Source organism: Choloepus didactylus, chromosome 2 (assembly GCF_015220235.1).
Source record: "Choloepus didactylus isolate mChoDid1 chromosome 2, mChoDid1.pri, whole genome shotgun sequence".
Lineage (NCBI taxonomy): Eukaryota > Metazoa > Chordata > Mammalia > Pilosa > Megalonychidae > Choloepus > Choloepus didactylus.
Genome location: NC_051308.1, coordinates 106,577,677 through 106,595,119, shown reverse-complemented (window position 1 = coordinate 106,595,119; position 17,443 = coordinate 106,577,677). Strand labels below are relative to the sequence as shown.

At 37.4% G+C, this 17,443-nt stretch overlaps 1 protein-coding gene across 1 annotated transcript in view; it reads right to left on the bottom strand.

The window, feature by feature from the left end:
- Positions 1–9,618, bottom strand: part of SPTA1 (spectrin alpha, erythrocytic 1) — a 77,386-nt gene extending 67,768 nt beyond the window's left edge. The window contains exons 1-7 of the mRNA XM_037825628.1: positions 9,527–9,618; positions 8,139–8,378; positions 6,616–6,741; positions 4,804–4,944; positions 3,870–4,016; positions 1,719–1,852; positions 1,013–1,157 (exon numbers count right to left, since the gene is read on the bottom strand). Of these exons, the coding sequence (XP_037681556.1) occupies positions 1,013–1,157; positions 1,719–1,852; positions 3,870–4,016; positions 4,804–4,944; positions 6,616–6,741; positions 8,139–8,378; positions 9,527–9,556 (963 nt within the window). The 5' untranslated portion in view covers positions 9,557–9,618. The remainder of the gene's footprint in view (positions 1–1,012; positions 1,158–1,718; positions 1,853–3,869; positions 4,017–4,803; positions 4,945–6,615; positions 6,742–8,138; positions 8,379–9,526) is intronic.
- Between the last annotated feature and the right edge of the window lie 7,825 nt (positions 9,619–17,443).

Below are 17,443 nucleotides of genomic sequence, written 5' to 3'. Positions count from 1 at the left end.
GTATATGTTATTTTGTAAGTCAGAAAGACATTTCTGCTCAGCAGGGCAAGAGAATTCCAGTAATGCCAGATCATTTGGGGCATGATTTTTGAGAAGCAAGGTTCCTGGGGCAAAATTGTGGACCTGGGTAACTTTCCACATGTTACCATTAGGTCCCCTCATTATGCTCAGCCATAATCAAATGTTTTCTGGAGTTTGGAATGTCATTATCAACTCTTTAGGAAAAAAGACCAAAAATTAAAAAAAAAAATTTGGAGAAATGAAAGAAGTAGTAGAATGGTGGACAGCTTTCAGAAAGTGGACACAGGGACAGGGCTACGATGCAATGCAAACACAGCACGTGTGGATCTTTCTGCAGGTGACTCCCCTGTGCATGCTCAGCAGCAACTGGTTAAGTGATGGCTAGAGTTGTGAGAGGAAGAAGAAAGGCGGAGAATCATTCAAGAATATAGGCTTACTCCAAGTTCTAGCAGGTCTATGTTCCTCCAGATAAAGGGGTTGGGGTTTTCCAGTCTTAGGAAGGGAACCCAAAGGTGGATTTCATAATATGTTTTAAGTGTCTCAGAGTTTATCATGAAAGGGGAAGAAGAAAATGCTTCCCTTTTCTAGTGAGTGAAAGAAAAAAAGAAACAAAATTCAGCTTTAACAGAAGAAAGTGTTGTAAGATGAAAGGAAATACTCTGGCCACCAGACTATTTACTGAGGGAGATTAGTAAACCATCTTTGGAGATATCATCTTTGTTTTTTGATTGTTAAATATGTCATAAAATCACAGAAATACATACAACATACATGTACATTTAAATAAACTAATTTTAAAAAATAGTAAGTATCTAGTATCCACCATTCAAGTCAAGATATAGAATTGGAGTTACATTTAAGTGCTAGAGAATGTCTTCTTCATTATAAAGAGTGAATTTACTGGGCCCTCTGGAGGCGTGGTGTTGTGCAAATGACCACCAAATGCCTCTTACAGGTCAAGGGGAGAACCATTCCTCTAACAATGGCTTACTTTGTCTTCCATGACTGCAAGGCTCCTCTCAAGTCCCTTGTGACTGTGGAACAGGGCCTCAGACTTAACAAGGTCTTTGCCATAATCCTCAGAGGAGAGCTGGGGCTCCTTCTCCTTGATCCACTGGATGGCTTCACTCACATCCCTGTGAGACATCTACATAAGCTCCAGCAAAAGAAGGAAAGCCTTCCAGGCTAAACAGAGCAACAGAAGGTACAGCAAGGACCATCCTATTTCACCCAAGGAAGCAAATACCTGGCCCTCTCAAACACTGGTAAAAATTAATTTAAAGGGCTCTTGCTTGCTAGTGGTTTCCACTGAGAAAAGAATGGCATCGGCCTCCTGATGGTTGAGCCTCCAGAGATACTTCCCATAGTAACAAATCGTAAATGTATTTCATCTTCCCAACTCCTCCCTCCACCCCCATCCAATATTATTCAGCTTTCTCTGCCTCTGCAGAGCTCCTGTTACTAATTTGCCACTGTTATTTCTATTGCTTTGCATTCCAGTCTCCACAATCTTGCCTATAATGTGGGCCACCATTTTCTTAACTACCCCATACCTCACTGTCCAAAGTCAAGTGCATGATCCTCTTTGTGTTGAGGTATTGGCCACTAATTGCTAAGGAAAATAAACAAAGACTAACCAAGATAAAAAACGTGATGCTATGTCAGAGTTTCCCATAATGCCCTTGTCAGGCCCATACCTCTTGAATCGCTGGAGGTCTGCGGCATTGGACAGGGTTTCACGTCGTTGCAGAGCCAGACCATGGAGACGCTCCCAGGCAGCATTTACCTCATCTTGCTTTGACTTAATTAAGGGTAATTTAGGATGGTCTTCCTGTGAGAGGAAATCAATGCAAAGGTGAGATTACACTCCAAATAATGTAAACACTTCTCAGTTCACACTGATCCATACTTTTTCAGAAGCAGAGAATGACTATAGTCACTGAACACTGAGCTTCACTTTAGTCCTGACCCCTAGCTCTGACTTGAGCCACAATATCAAAACCTAGAAAACTCACCAGAGATTGTGCCCATAGCACTATACTAGCCTACTAATAGATGTTGCTCAACTCTGAAGTTATTTTCAGAATTACACCTTGTTGATGCTTGCCAAATCCCTTAGAAATATTGGAAACCAAGGAAAAGAAGAGAAAATTCCCTTTTGAAATCGGATTTGTTTTCCCAAATTCTAGTAATGTAGTCCTTAATTCTTTGGAGGTGGGTCCTGACAACTTTGAGAATCCAATGAAAGCTATTTCTAAGGCTTCTTCCTAAAGTTACACACACATGCACACACAAAATTTTGCAGAAACTTTCAGGCATTGTTGCAAACTATCTGAAACAATAAGATCCATGAATATCCGGTTAAGCTAGAAGCATCATGTTATTTGGATACTTGGCTATTTTGAGGAGTTGCCGTATGCCCAAGTCTCCCTACAGCAACCTGACATCATTCTTCTTGTTTCCATTCCCAAGCATCTCCAAATGAAATTGCCCACATTCTCCTTCTTGAGTGTGTGATACTTTCTATTGTAGTTGAGTGAGGCCCATTACCCAAAGGCAGAGGATATACTTTACCCATGTTGGACATAAGCATCCTGTGGGACAGATGGGGGAAAATACACATTATTTTGCCTTTCCTCCCTTCAAGAGTTGAAGTCTGTTTCTTCACCCTTTGATTCTGAGATGTCCTTGTGACTTGCTTGTACCAATAGAATGTGGCATAAGTGAAATTCTATGAACTCCAGGACCTAAGCCTTAGGAAACCTTTGAATTCTGTTCTTGCCCTCTTGGAACACTGACAGCAAAAGAAGTCAAGTCTACTAAATGCTGAGGAATCACACAGAGAAAGCCTTCATCATCCTTTCCAAGGCCCCAGACATAAGAGAGAGGCCATCTTAGATCTTCAATCAGCTGCCTCATGGGAATATCAGGTGAGAACAGAACTGACCAGCTGAGAAACCCAAAAATCTGACTCACTGAATCATGAAAAATATGTTTGTTTTAATTTTTTGGTAACATTTTTAGATAGTGATAGTAAAATAGGTAACTGAAATAATGCCCAACTTGAGAAAACTGGTGGAGGGAGAAAACTTAGGGACTGACTATTGGAATTGTAGCCTGGCATAAATGGGAAAAACATGGGCTATTTTTCCTACTCCAGTTCCTATTTATCCTGCAATCATGACTCTATAACACCATAAATCATTCTCATTATAGAGATGCAATCATAATGAAATGAAACTATAACTGGGGACACACAATAGAACCAACTGTTGGAGATTCTTTACTTTATGTGTAAATACATAAATACATACACAAAATTGGACTAGCTTCCAACTTTTCTTATACCTACTAGGGTCATTTATTCTTATAATTAGCCCTTGTCTGCAGAGACTGCAAATTTATTTAAATATTTTCTTTATTAATTGAAGGCAAATCCTCCTCTATTCCTCTTCTCTCCCCAAAATAATCATATAAGGGATCCCCCCAAAACAACATTTTTATTTTCTCTGCTATCTTATTCTTGTTCATCTTCATGAAGAGCACATTGAATAAACATGAATAATCAGCCTACTGCAGAGTGAAGGAGCTACCTCATTGCGGATTAATTCCCCTACACACACACACACACAAGTGTTCACATATTCCTGTGCCCCACCCCCATTTCCATTGACAGATAAGGGATAAATCCAGAGGGGAGAGGAGACTGCTCAGCACATGTTACTCCAGAGACAGTCATCTCTCTGTCCACTATTTGCCATCTTCCTCATATCCCCTACAACTGGGCAGAGGTCCTCCTTGAAGATTGGAGCCCTTTCCCTGAAATGACTCTTTTGCTTCTGCCTCACCTGGGCACACTCATTGGCATATTGGTTCACTCCATCCACTCGCTCCTTTCGAGCTGCCAGTTCCACTTGGAACTCTTCAAACTTCTTATGCAGAATGTCTGTGCGCTCCCAGTCCTTACCCAGCTCTACTGATGTCACTATAGCCTCCTATAAATAGAAAAAAATCTGATGAGTTACTAGCAAACATTTAGAAATTTTACGTGTCAAACACCCAACATACCTGCCCACATTTCCTAAATAACTTGAAACAAAGATACGGTTGGAGCCTGGAATAACTCCTTCCAGGAAGAGCCAGAAGCAGGAATGCACTTCCTGAGATGGACCCTGACTCAGAAGACAGTTTGCTTTGGAGTAATGCTCCAGAGAGTCTTGTTGGATAGAGCACCTGGAAGCAGCCATTTTTGCATTTTGAAATATGGGTAATAAATTCACCTTAGTCCTACTCATTTTAACATACTGAGTATCTACAAAAGCATTCTTCTCAGGCACTTGCTTGGGTAAATCTTCAGTTCTAAATATAGAATTATTCAGTGAGTAGAAAAATAGAAACTTATGTATTTATAGACCTTGAGGAACAAAGGGTTAGGAAAAGATATAGCAATACCCTCATCTCAGTCCCAGAGAAGAACAAAAACCTATGAGAAGTCAAGGATCATGGAAAATAGAAGGTGGGAAAGTTAAATCATCCTTCAGTGCAGAGTCCTTGTGTCTTTCCTTCTCCATATTCAGATCCATAAGTTTAGACCCACTCCCTACAAAGCCAAAAGCCCCCAGAATAACCCCAAATCTTTGCCAAAATCCCTCCCATTTCTAAGACATGAAGTTCAGGCACAGAGATCCTGAGTTCATTACAAAGAGCCTGCATTAAATTGCTTTTGGGGTGGCTAGGACAGAGGGGTGGAAGGTCCTATATGTATGCTGTTCCTTCTCATACCTTGTCTCCAATCCACTCCAAGATGTCATCACACTCCTGAAAGTACTGCTGGAACTTCAGGGCCTTCAGCAGCAGGATGCCTTTCTCCTTGGTCAACTCTAGCAGCAGGTCCCACAGGCGGCGCAGTTCCTCAAGATGGACCTTGGGGAGGAGAAGCACAGGGACTGTGGAGCTCAGAGGCTCAGGTAGAGAGGCAAGTGGATAAATAATCCTTCTTTTGTTCTCTAGGACATTAATTGCTCAACAAATATCTAAAGGATGAAATGGAACATGTATGTGAGCAGCTATTAAACCAAACCAAATATGATCTTCCATAAGAGATTTTTAAAAATACTTTGAGATTTTAGAGGATGGAATGATTATAAACAGTAAGATGGAAGAGTGCCTTTTACAGAATTGGGCCATTTGAGCTGGTCGTTGAAGAACAGATAGATTTTTGACAGGCAGATGATAAGCAGAGGGTGTTTCAAATACAGCAAGCAGACCTGGCAAAGGCATAGAGAAAACAGAATAAACTGATAACCAGAAAAGAAGAGAGTTACAATTTTGCTGAGTTATAAGGAAATCAGTGGCATCAAACTAGTAAGAGTATGTAGAGACCATATAATTTAGAGCTTTGAATGTCATGTTAGCACAGAAGAGTATGTATCAGATATCTTGTAAAACTGAAGTTATCATAGGTGACATGTCTTCAAGAATCCTATATTTTTCAACCACTCCCTTGCTCAAGGTAGCACATGGACTTCATTTTCCTCTGAAGGCTGAAGTGATGCTGTCCAACATAGCCTCAGTGACTCTGAGAATCATTGTGGTGTGAAGATGTTGCAATCATTTTTTTATATATTTTGATTTATGTAGGGGATCAGTGACTCACAAAACTAAATATAATGTTTTTCAATTTCATATAAATAAATAAATTTTAAGATTTTCTCATTACAGATTCTTCTGTCCAATTAGTTTTACTCTGATTAAATCTGTGTTCCTTCTCCACATTTAGTTGACACAGTAGCTTGGACTATGTATACTAAACATGGAAAGGCAAGTCCCAATCTTAAAAGATGTAATAGGAATTTGTTTTGATAATTTAAAAATGTACATACAGATAAAAATCCACTCTCCCTCAAAAATATCCTGAATTGACTATATCAACAAACATACTGGAAGTATACATGGATTAAGTCAGAACATAACTGTTACATTTATGATGGATTCCAGAGTGATAAATGTATGTTGAAATGATGGTGATCCTCAGTTATACATATTCAGGGAAGATTTTCTGAACACATGGAATTTTAGGAGATTCTTGAAATGAGCAAAAGAGAGGGTTTGGGGAGATAAATAGTAGTGGTCAGATGTGCAGTGTAAAGAGAAAGAGGCATCCTAGACAAAGGAGAAAGTTTTCAGAGAGACCAAAAGGGGAGGGCAACTATTGTTTGAAGCAGGATAAGGCACAAGGATCCCAAGGTCAGAAGATAGAATTGGAAAGGACCTTTGGGGAAGACAATTTATCTGGGAAATGTGAAACAAAGGGATAAAGGGTGTGAATTTTGATCCAAAATATCCTGAGGGAGCATGAGCAGTACTGTGATTCCATTCAATGGCAGTGTCTGTATTGTGGCTCCCTCCCCCATCTACCCCAAGAAGCACAAGGAAATCTCATTTTTCCTGCCCCAACCCTGATAGAAGATATGAAGCAAGAACACTGGTTCCAAGCCAGCTTTATCAAGGCTTATACTGGGTATATTAACTAAAACCCTAATGATATAATCCACAATTAGGAATCTCTCTTCAAGAGCTCTACCATACATATACCTTGGTGTCCTCATGGGCAAAATGTCCTTCAACAAATCGGACTTCCCTGGTTTCTTCCAGGTCACGAATGACCCTTGATTTTGCTTGCACCTCTGCTTCAAAGGCTTCATGTTTTTGATATTTCACCTGAAGTTTAGAAACCAGAGTTTACGGTTAATGAAGTCTAGTGTTCCTGGACCATAATGCAGTCCCATTTTTTCTCCTTGTACTTCCAGGCAGAATGACTCGTTTCCCAACCTGGAAGTAGCAGGACCACAGTTGGAAAAATCACTTCCTAAAAGAAATGGTTACTCCAGGTACAGCCACTGTGTTTAGGTTTTCAAAGAGTACCAGGCTCAAAATCAGAGACAGTAGAATAGGGCCTTTTCCTCTCCCCATTGCTTTTGGGGAAATTCCAGTAAATGCCTCATTATTTTAAAGGCTCAGTTAACTTTGATGAGAATAAGAGTGGCACATAGTGCTTCTTCTCTTCAGAAAAGAGGAATAACTAAGTGCTATTGAGATTAAAACACAATGAGGATGATGATAATTAAAATAATGGATTTTTTTTTAACTGAGAGGTTATTGCATGCCAGACTCTGTTCTTATTGTCATATATCAATTAATCCATTTAATGACGTCACTTTATTCTCCTTCCAGGTGCTCCCTATTCAACATCAATTGCTTCTTTTAAGTATGTGACTCTTTCCTTTGATCATGATTATGTCACATGCCAAAATACTACCCAAGCAGGTAGGGACAGAGAGCTTTCATCAAATTCTTCCTTTTGAAATGTCTCATTTCAATTCAACCAGGAGCATGAGCAGCAATTTAGAAAAACTGGTTACATTGATTAATTCATGTCTTTCTGAGGGGAATGGAGAGCAGATACTTCAGAAGCATTGCTGTTACTTCACCTCAATTCCAACCTAAAGCCACGAAATACTGAAATCACACGGTATGTCAAAAATACCTTGAACTGTAAGTCAACTGGTTGTTTTGCCCATGGTTTAACTTTAGACTAATATTATATCCAGCGAATACTATCTAGAATGACAGCTTCCTTTATGAATAAGACTCTGAGGCTTAAGAATTTGAAGACATGGACTATTTAGAGGCTGAATTACTGTCCTGAACAGATAATCTAATCTTTCTATTACACTGTTGCCCTACAGTTAACCAGATGTACATTTATATTACAAGACTGTAAGTTCTAAAAGTAAGTTCATTATGAGAAACAGTTTTGTGCTTTCTAGAACCCATAGACTGCCTCCTTCTTTTCATTGATTTTTCTTTTTCAGTCTCACCCCTCCAAAGTCTTATTGTACTATGTAATAAGGAGAAATGCACATTTAGATTTTCTCTGAACTCAGACCTTTTAACTTTCCACTTTACTGGCATATTTTTGTTGTCTTTGTTTTGTTTTTGTTTGTTTGTTTTCCTAAATGGTATCTGATTGTACCTACATCCACCCCTCAACATTAACATAAATAAAAACCTTTTCCCTCCTAAAGATCCTACTCTGCTCTAGGGAACTGAGTGACCTGCATGTTGGTTGGGTCTTCATAGCTCTTTTCGGCTGCAATGTCGAGTTTCTCCAAGATCCACTTCTCCAGGTCATCTGCATCCCTTCTGAAAACCTGGTAGTGATAGGACTCTTGAAGCTTCTGGCCTCTCTCAACAACCAGCTTCTTGAACCTCTGGTACCGAGTCAAGACCTCCTGACGCCTCTCCTGGATCTCTTCAGCCGTTTCCAGCACCTTGGGCCCACCGCTCTCCAGCATCTGCAAATCAAAAATTTCTGTCTACTGCTAATTCTCAAATCTCTATTTTTCTGCCTCTCTTATATTTCTCAAGACATCTGCTAATGTTAGAACTATGTCCAGGTATCTTTAAGCCTGTACAAGAGGCTTAAATGTTGGCAGAAAGCCTGTAGCACATTCATATCATTTTTCAACATATACGGTTACCCCTTAGGCTAATAATTCTTAATCATTTAAAAGATTCCTAACTTTTTGCATAAACTTGTGCCAATATTTATTAAGTTCTAGAAATAAAATTAATTTGGACTAATGACCAAAGACAAGTTTAAATTAGTAAATGAGAAAATTTCAAATGAAAAACAGAATTTCATTTCTTTCAAAGGCTAAAAAGGTGTTGGCAGTAGTGATCATTCTGAACTTGTTTTAGTGAATAATTAAGATGGGCTGGCAATTAACTTAAGTGATATTATATGCAAGGAGTTTGAAAATTTTGCTTTTTTCATACTTAAAAATTGTGCTGCATACATTATTTATTCCTGCAGTTTGCTTTCTTCACAGACACTACCCAATTCTACCCAATTAAAACAAATTCTACCCAATTATAACAAATTTCAAATTACTAGGATCTCAGTAATTGGCTTTTGGAACATAAAACCTTGTATTGTCAAACAACATAAAATATCACTTTCCTACCGAGTGATCCAATCTGCTTGTGACATTACACAACAAAACCCCCAGGGTGTCCACCTCTGTTCCTCTGGATTTGGGCACAGTTACCCCTCAACATAGAGTTTAAATTTTAGTCTCTCTTTATTCCTCCTAAATATAATTATTACTCTGCAGATGGTCATTGCTAGCATGGCCATAGAATTAAATCATTCTTTGGAGACTCACATCTTAATTGGATGTTATTTTGTTCCAATCTACCTAGCTGTTCTCTATGTGAACCAACTTAATCATTGCTGGATATTGATGCTACATAGACATAACCTCAAGTCCACTGTTTAAAGTGAGACATTCACAAAGAGAATTAAAATTAAACTTTTTTACTTCTTAAAAGCCAAAAGCCAATTCTTAATGTCCCTGTCAAAGATAGTACAGAAAGTTCAAAAGAGACAGTTTTCCTGATTATGTCAATGATGAATTGCACTTGAGAATTCTGTACTCACGGTTTCCTTTTCCTTTGAAAACTGCTCCATTTTTCCTGAAGATCTAGAACCTGATAAGATAAAATATATCCAAAAGAAAGAGAGAGAGACAATTCACATGGAGCTGTGAGTTGTCTAATCTAATTCAGATAGAAATGACAGAAAATGTTGAATATGTGGCAGACCAAAAAAAAAAAAAAAAAAGCACCAACAGCAGCCTCCTGACTCCTGCTTGCGCCCAGAATTGCACCAGCCATAAATAATTGACTTTATCTTTAGGAGGCAGATGAAGCTGAGGCAGCTGCTAACTTTTACAGATGCTGGGTGACTTGGCAGACTTTTTTTTTTTTTTTTTTTTTTTGCTATGGCTCTCAAAGTTTCTCAAAAGAACTTCAGAAAATTGAAGGAAAGGTCTTTAGATGAAAACTTAGAAAGGAAAAAATGGAGTTACAGATGTAAGAGGAAGAGACTGTGTTGAGATTAAGCTTTGTTTCTTAGATTAGTTTAAGATTTCATAGTGTCTAAGAGTCATAAATCAGAAAGGAATTCTGGGTTGAATATTCTTCTAACTCTGTACAGAAGTTTAAGAATTCAGTGCACCCTTAATCATTCAAATTAGGGAACAAAAGAAGTAAGCTACATGAGTGTGTTGATTTATATGTCATGAAACAAAAATTAGGACACCTCATTTGACAAACCACATAATGAAAGTCACAAAACTTTGGAAATGATACTGACTTTTAAAATGTGGGATAAAAGTCATCCTATTTCACATATTATTTTCAGTGGAGTAAAAAGGAAGCAGAAATTCTTTTTCAAAGGCATGGTTCTTTTAGACAACTTTACAAAACAAACAAGCAGAAAATGGGATGGTTTCAAACCTTCTTACGGAACAGTGGGGCTCTCCATGCCAAACCTCATTTCAATATCAATCCAATTTGAATAACCCAGCTTTCATGGCCTACCAGAGGAGATCAAGGTGCTACATTTCTTTTTCCTCTGTTCCTGGACCATCTCATCTGGAGAAACAGAGATCTCTAAGTTATTTTCTTGAGAGTCTAATATTATTTTTTTTTCTCCAGATGGTTTCATTTTATTCAAATCAAATTTAGCTGGAGCATAAATCATAGAAAATGCACTATATCACATGAACAGAAGAACTGCTGTCTAGAGTTAGTGGGAGTAAGACATTATTTTATCTTTATCAAAGAGATAAGAGCCACTATTAGTACCTATTATATGTTAATTTATATATTTACGTGATCAATTTGCATTAATTTCTAATTTTTAGAAAATTCTGCCAAACAGGCATTATTATTTCCATTATTATCCCCATTTTTTAAAAAATTAGAAAGTCTCTAAAATGTAAAGTCTGATGGCTATTTAGTTAGTAGGTATTTAAACCAAGTCAAGTCCATGTCACTCTGCTTCTCATGTGTTTTAGTCAATCTTCTTTTAGTCCATCAACACTTCTCGTTCCCCTGTTCCGGGACCATCTTATCAAGAATCCCACCATGTGATTAAAAGGGGGATGAAAAATGAGACGAAATAGTTTCAGTGGCTGAGAGATTTCAAATGGAGTCGAGAGGTCACTCTGGTGGACATTCTTATACACTATATAGATAACACCTCTTAGGTTTTAATGTATTGGAATAGCTAGAAGTAAATATCTGAAACTACCAAACTCCAATCCAGCAGTCTGGACTCCTGAAGACAATTATATAATAATGTAGATTACAAGGGGTGACAGTGTGATTGTGAAGACCTTGTGGATCACACCCCCTTTATCTAGTGTATGGATGAGTAGAAAAATGGGGATAAAAACTAAAGGACAAATGGGGTGGGATGGGGGGATGATTTGGGTGTTCTTTTTTCACTTTTATTTTTTATTCTTGTTCGGGTTCTTTCTGATGTAAAGAAAATGTTCAGAGATAGATTGTGGTGATGAACGCATAACTATGTTATCATACTGTGGACAGTGGATTGTATACCATGGATGATTGTATGGTGTGTGAATGTATTTCAATAAAACTGAATTTAATTAAAAAAAAAAAAAAAAAAAAAAAAAAGAATCCCACCATGTAGTAAGCTTGTGACCAGAGAAATAAAATGGCTCAACCAACAGGTATGGACATCATGAAATAAAATTAAAAAGTGTATAAAAACTCTACTCTCTAAAAGCAAGGTAGCTATATGGAAGTCCACAGGAGACACCAAAGGGAGAGAGTGATACATAATAGAAGAGTTCTCAGTTCTCTAAGTTTTCAGTCATTGCAGCCAGGAAAGAGCCATGGAAATAGTTGTTCCATTAGCTCTCTGGCTATTATTTCATTCCAACCAGTCTTCCCAGTTCCTTGAGTTTGAGATTCTCCAGTCTCTGAGCATACTTACCATTATTAGTACAAGTATCAGGGCAACTCCTTGGGATGGATGGAGGAGGATAATGAGAAATTCTTACACCCTGGTGGCTTAACTCTTGGACTTCTGACCTTCTCCTTGTCACTTCTGCCATCTTGAAGAATGCTTACTTGTCTCTGATCATAGAGATCCTGATTAAGTAAGGATTCTGATAGAGGAGATGAGGATCTTTCCCTTACTAGGTTTTAGGCAACAGGGACAACTGGATAAAGACCAAGGTAGACACCTTAGAGGTATGGGATCATGTGCACTCTATAAAAAAATGTATGCTGCACTGTACAAAAGTGAGTGCTGAGAAGCTACAGGATAAGCTAGAGATGATCACAGACAGCTTCATTAAAAAGCAGTCATGTATAGTTTTAAAGGGCGGGATAATTTGGAGACCTCTGTATTTGGCCATGGTTATCTGTTCTGGGCAGATCTGTACTACACACAGCCGTTTAATCAGCTCTACTCAGCTTGCTTCAGCCTTTTCTCAGGCACTGGAATGAAGCAATGTGTTTGATCTTCTCCTCCAGGGCTCAGAAAACCTGGGAGATGCTTCATATCACAAAATTCTAGGGTGTCCCTAACTTGGATCATTAAAATTCATGTTTTGTTTACTGTGGATTTTTTTGGAGTCCAACTTTCTTAGCTCACTTACCAACAGGGACAAATATGCCAATTGAATGTAAAAATAATTTTTCACATGAAATAGGAATGATCATTCTTTTAATACTTTGAAATTTATTTTTTTTCCAGAATTAGCTATCATTTAAAAATTTCTCCTATTTTTGCCCCTTGATCAGTCAGAATATCACTCAAAAAATAAAAATAGGAAGGTCTTTTGCAATTAACTCTATCCATTTTAACTCTTACCTCTTCAGCTTCTCTGAGGTTATTTTCTTGAGTTTATAATTCTCTAATCAAAAACTATAATTCTTTCCTTTCTCTTCTTTCAACATCTCTTACTCTCCCTTATGTAATTGAAAATGGTTTTTTTTTTTCACTGTCATTAACTTGATTTTACTGCAATGAGTAAGGAAGCTGTGGCATTTCCTTTCTATACTAAACTTTGTAATTGAAATTTAAAGACATGCTTGGATAATAGAATGTACATTGGATTTAAAATGGAAACATCTAGTGAAGGCTTGCTTCCACCATTAAATGATCAGATGATTCTTAGAAATACACTTTCATTTTATCAAGCATGTAATTGGGATAGTAATGACAAATCTACCTTTTCCAGAGAATTGTTATATGTCTCATTTAGGTGGTATATAAAAAAAGAACTTTATATTTAATTTTACACAATAAAATACTTATTTTAAACCTATTTAAATAATACCTACCATGTATGTTTTAACACTTCAAGCCATTGATTTCATTCTGCATCATTAATTTTGAAAATTAGAATGTAAAGCAAAGAGATCTGATATGGGAGAAATTTCTCATAAAGCTAAGTACTTACTTTTAAAGAATGATTTGCAATGTATCTTTGGCATATCTTACATAAACTGCTTGATGCAATCCACTAATGATTATTTCTGAGTATAGCAACCTGAAGAAATAATAAAAGCCTAAATAATTATAAACCTTATAAAACAAACACATTTGATGATATGGTCCCACCCAGGGAAATAAACTTAGAAAGAGCTCATCTGAAAATTATGATCTTTCAGGACAGTGGAAACTAGGAAATAGAACTGAGTTCCAGGACTAAATGTATTATTTCCTTCATAACCATGACTAAACCGTGAGGTTTATTTATTATGTTTAAAGAACTAGATTCCCAGAAAGTCCTATTCAACATATACATTTATTGTAGTTGTAGCTATTTAAGTACTATGATTTTATTTCACTATTAAAAACTGCTTTAGTGCAAATATGCTGTGTATCTTGTTTTTATCCATTGCCCACCCTCTATCCTACCATTTTCTGTTGCATCTGAAAATATGGAAATAAGTAGTTCCATAACTCATAACTTCAAGAGACAAATACTGTCCCTGATTACTCATTTATTGATTCAGCAAACCATTATTGAATGTGTCTATGGACAAAACATTCTACCAAGCATTGGGAATATAAAGATAAAAAGACACCTATATCAAGAAGCTTACAACTTAGTGAGGCACATAAGACAAGTGAACTGTGACATAAGATAGAATAAAAATCATGTAAGCAGAGGCCTAAGCATTGTGCTACAGAAACATAGAGAAAAGTGTGTGTTTATTTTTGTTTCAAAAGACTAAGGAAGACTTCAGGACAGAAGCAGCACTTTATGTTACTCTCTTTGGATTCAAAGAAAGAATAAGCCAGGGAACTGTGTGAGTTTTTATCCCACTTTCATTGAATTCTATGGTTAATCAACCTCTGAGAATATTTACTAAGTTCACAGAAATAGTCAGAACGACCAAATATCTAATTTACTTTCTATGCACAGAAAAAATATACACAGCAGCAACACTGAACAATTAATATAGATATTGGTATAGATATACTTCCTTAATGAATAGGTATATATTTTGTCTTATTTGATATTATATGTAATTATAGTAGACTGGCACATGTGGTTTTTTATGGCTTCCTTGATTTTTTTATTCCTTAGACTGTAGATAAGGCTCATGGCTTTGTCCCAGAAAAAAAGGGGCACTTGGATGAGAAGCATAGGTACATCAGGGCTACACTTCCAGGAAACGTCAAGAAAATAACAAGGTGAGAAGCTCAGGTGGAATAGGCTTTTCAGCAGATTATGTAGGATTGCTACGATGATGTGGACATAGGCCAAAGCCACAAGTATCACAGCTGTGATGATCTGCCCAGCATGTGCAATGCCCACAATGTTGAGAAACCTTGTGCCAATGTCCATACATAACAGATTCAGATGGGATCAAAATCACAGAAGGTATTCTGAATTTGATTTGGACCAAAAAATGACAGTGTGCATATCCATGCAATCTCAGGAAGTGGTATAAAGAAGCCACAGAAGCAACAACCTAGTGTCATAACTGTGTAAGGTAGTGGAGGATGTTGCCATGGGGGTTGTTCTGGTTTGCTAATGCTGCCTTTTCACAAAACACCAGAAATAGATTGGCTTTTATAAAAGGGTTTTATTTGGTTACACAGTTACAGTCTTAAGGCCACAAAGTGTTCAAGGTAACGCATCAACAATCGGGTACCTTCACTGGAGGATGGCCAATGTGTTAGCTGGGAAGGCACGTGGCTGGCATCTGCTCCAGAGTTCTGGATCCAAAATGGCTTTCTCCCAGGACATTCCTCTCTAGGCTTCAGCTCCTCAAAAATGTCACTCTTAGTTGCTCTTGGGGCGTTTGTCCTCTCTTAGCTTCTCGGAGCAAAAGTCTGCTTTCAAAGGCCATCTCCAAAATGTTGCTCTGCAAGCTGCAGCTCCTCTCTCAACTCCTGTGCATTCTTCAAAGTGTCCCTCTTAGCTGTAGCAAGCTTGCTCCTTCTGTCTGAGTTTATATAGTGCTCCAGTGAACTAATCAAGGCCCATGCTGAATGGACAGGGCCATACATCCATGGAGACTATCCAATCAGAGTTATCACCTACAGTTGAGTGTGTCACATCTCCATGGAAACACTCAATCAATTACAATCTAATCAACACCAATACGTCTGCCCACACAAGATTGCATTAAAGAATACGGATTTTTCTGGGGGACATACTATATATACAAACCAGTACAGGGGGTGAACAGGCAAACCTCAGTAATGCCAAGGGAATGAAAGAAATGCATCTGCAGAAGGCAGCCTGCTGGGTTTTCTGCTCACTGACTAGGTTGGAGAACATCTTGGGGATGATTGTCACAGTAAACCAGATCTCTAAGAAGGAGAGGACACTGATAAAGAAATACATCTGGGTGTGGATGTGAGAATCCAGTTTGACAAAGAAGACCATGAGGTTACCAATGATGATGAACAGGTAGGTGAGGAGCAAGAAGATTAAAAAAATGAGACACCACCTTCCTGCAAGTGAGGAAAGAAAGTGAATACAAGATCACTGCTCTCTGTTTCTTATTTGCCCTCCACTCAGCTGCAGGACAAAAAAAAAAAATGTCTTCTGGAAATCTAGTTTATAGAATTCATTAAATAGTCAATTCATTCATTTAATTATATTTTTTATTTGTTTATTCAAATATAGGGTGAGAGTTTGCAATGTACCCTGTGCAATGAGCTGGAGTGGGAGGGATAACTAAGAAAGATCCAAGGTTCCAAATCCATAAATTGGCATATTTATCTTACCTAGCCATACTATGAGATTGCCTCCAATACCCAAAAACTCACTTTTATAATTGGCAGATTTTTCTATTTATATATTTTTCTTGTTTAGAAGGAATTATGTCCTTCACCTCCTCTTTAATTTCTACATGGGCTCTTCTACTGCTCATAAAAAAATTCAATCAAGGTTCAGCTCAAATACTTCCTGCCCATAAATGCTTCCAGTTAAATTTAATTTTTATCTCCTTGTTACTACCAGGAAAATTAATTATGCACTTCCTGTATCATGTTATATATTATGACAACATGTCTGCTTCCCCAGTTACTTTTATATTTTAACCTGATGTTTTATAAGTGCTCAGTAAATTGGTGGAAGCAAGTTTTTGAGATGCATTTCAAAGTATAGTTTTTGGGCCTCCAGATGCAATTTACTAGCTTTTGCCTTTCCATTTTTCACAGTAATGGTTAAAAACATTACAAAAACTTTAATCACATCTCAAAGTATGCTATCTAATATAGGTACAAGACTTATAACCAGTATTTAAATGAATTCATATACAATCAAGAAAATAGAACATAAGATCACAGACTGAATTCTTTAAAACCTTTTGCAAATATCAAAGCATAATTATTCCCATCAGGAGAAAGTAAGCAAGTAAGTAAGCAGAAACGATTTTTTTTTTAAAGTGGAGAAATAGGTAGTATATGCCTGAGCAGGCTGGATACACAACTGTGGCAACTTTGACCTGAATTATGAAAACTGAGGAAGAATATGTCATCTCTCTTTTAGTCTTGAGATCAGTGTGACAAAACCAACTCTTGTGGATTGGAACATTCCATGCAGAGCAGGCAAATAACATGGAGAGAGAGAAAGATATAATTGGAATTACAGAAAGTGCTTGACAATTTCATCTCCAACATTTTTTTGGAACAAGGCAGGGAATAAATAAATATAGAAATGAAACAAATGCCTAATCCCAGTTAATGAAACCATCATTCTTCTAGTTTTCTATGTCAAATTCCTTGGAGTCAATCTTGCCTCCTCCTTCTCATACTCCACATCCAATAAGCAAGCAAATTCTCTCAAATATACCTTCAAAATATATCCAGAATTCAACCAATTCTCCCCACATTCACACTGCCACCCTGGTCCAACCCTTGCTTGGATTCTTGCAATAGCTTCTAAATGTCTGCTTCTATTCTTGCCCCTTTTCAGTTTATTCTCAGCACAATAGTGAGAGTGATCCTATTAAAGGTAAGTTAACTTGTACACCAATGTTCATAATAGCATTATTCACAGTA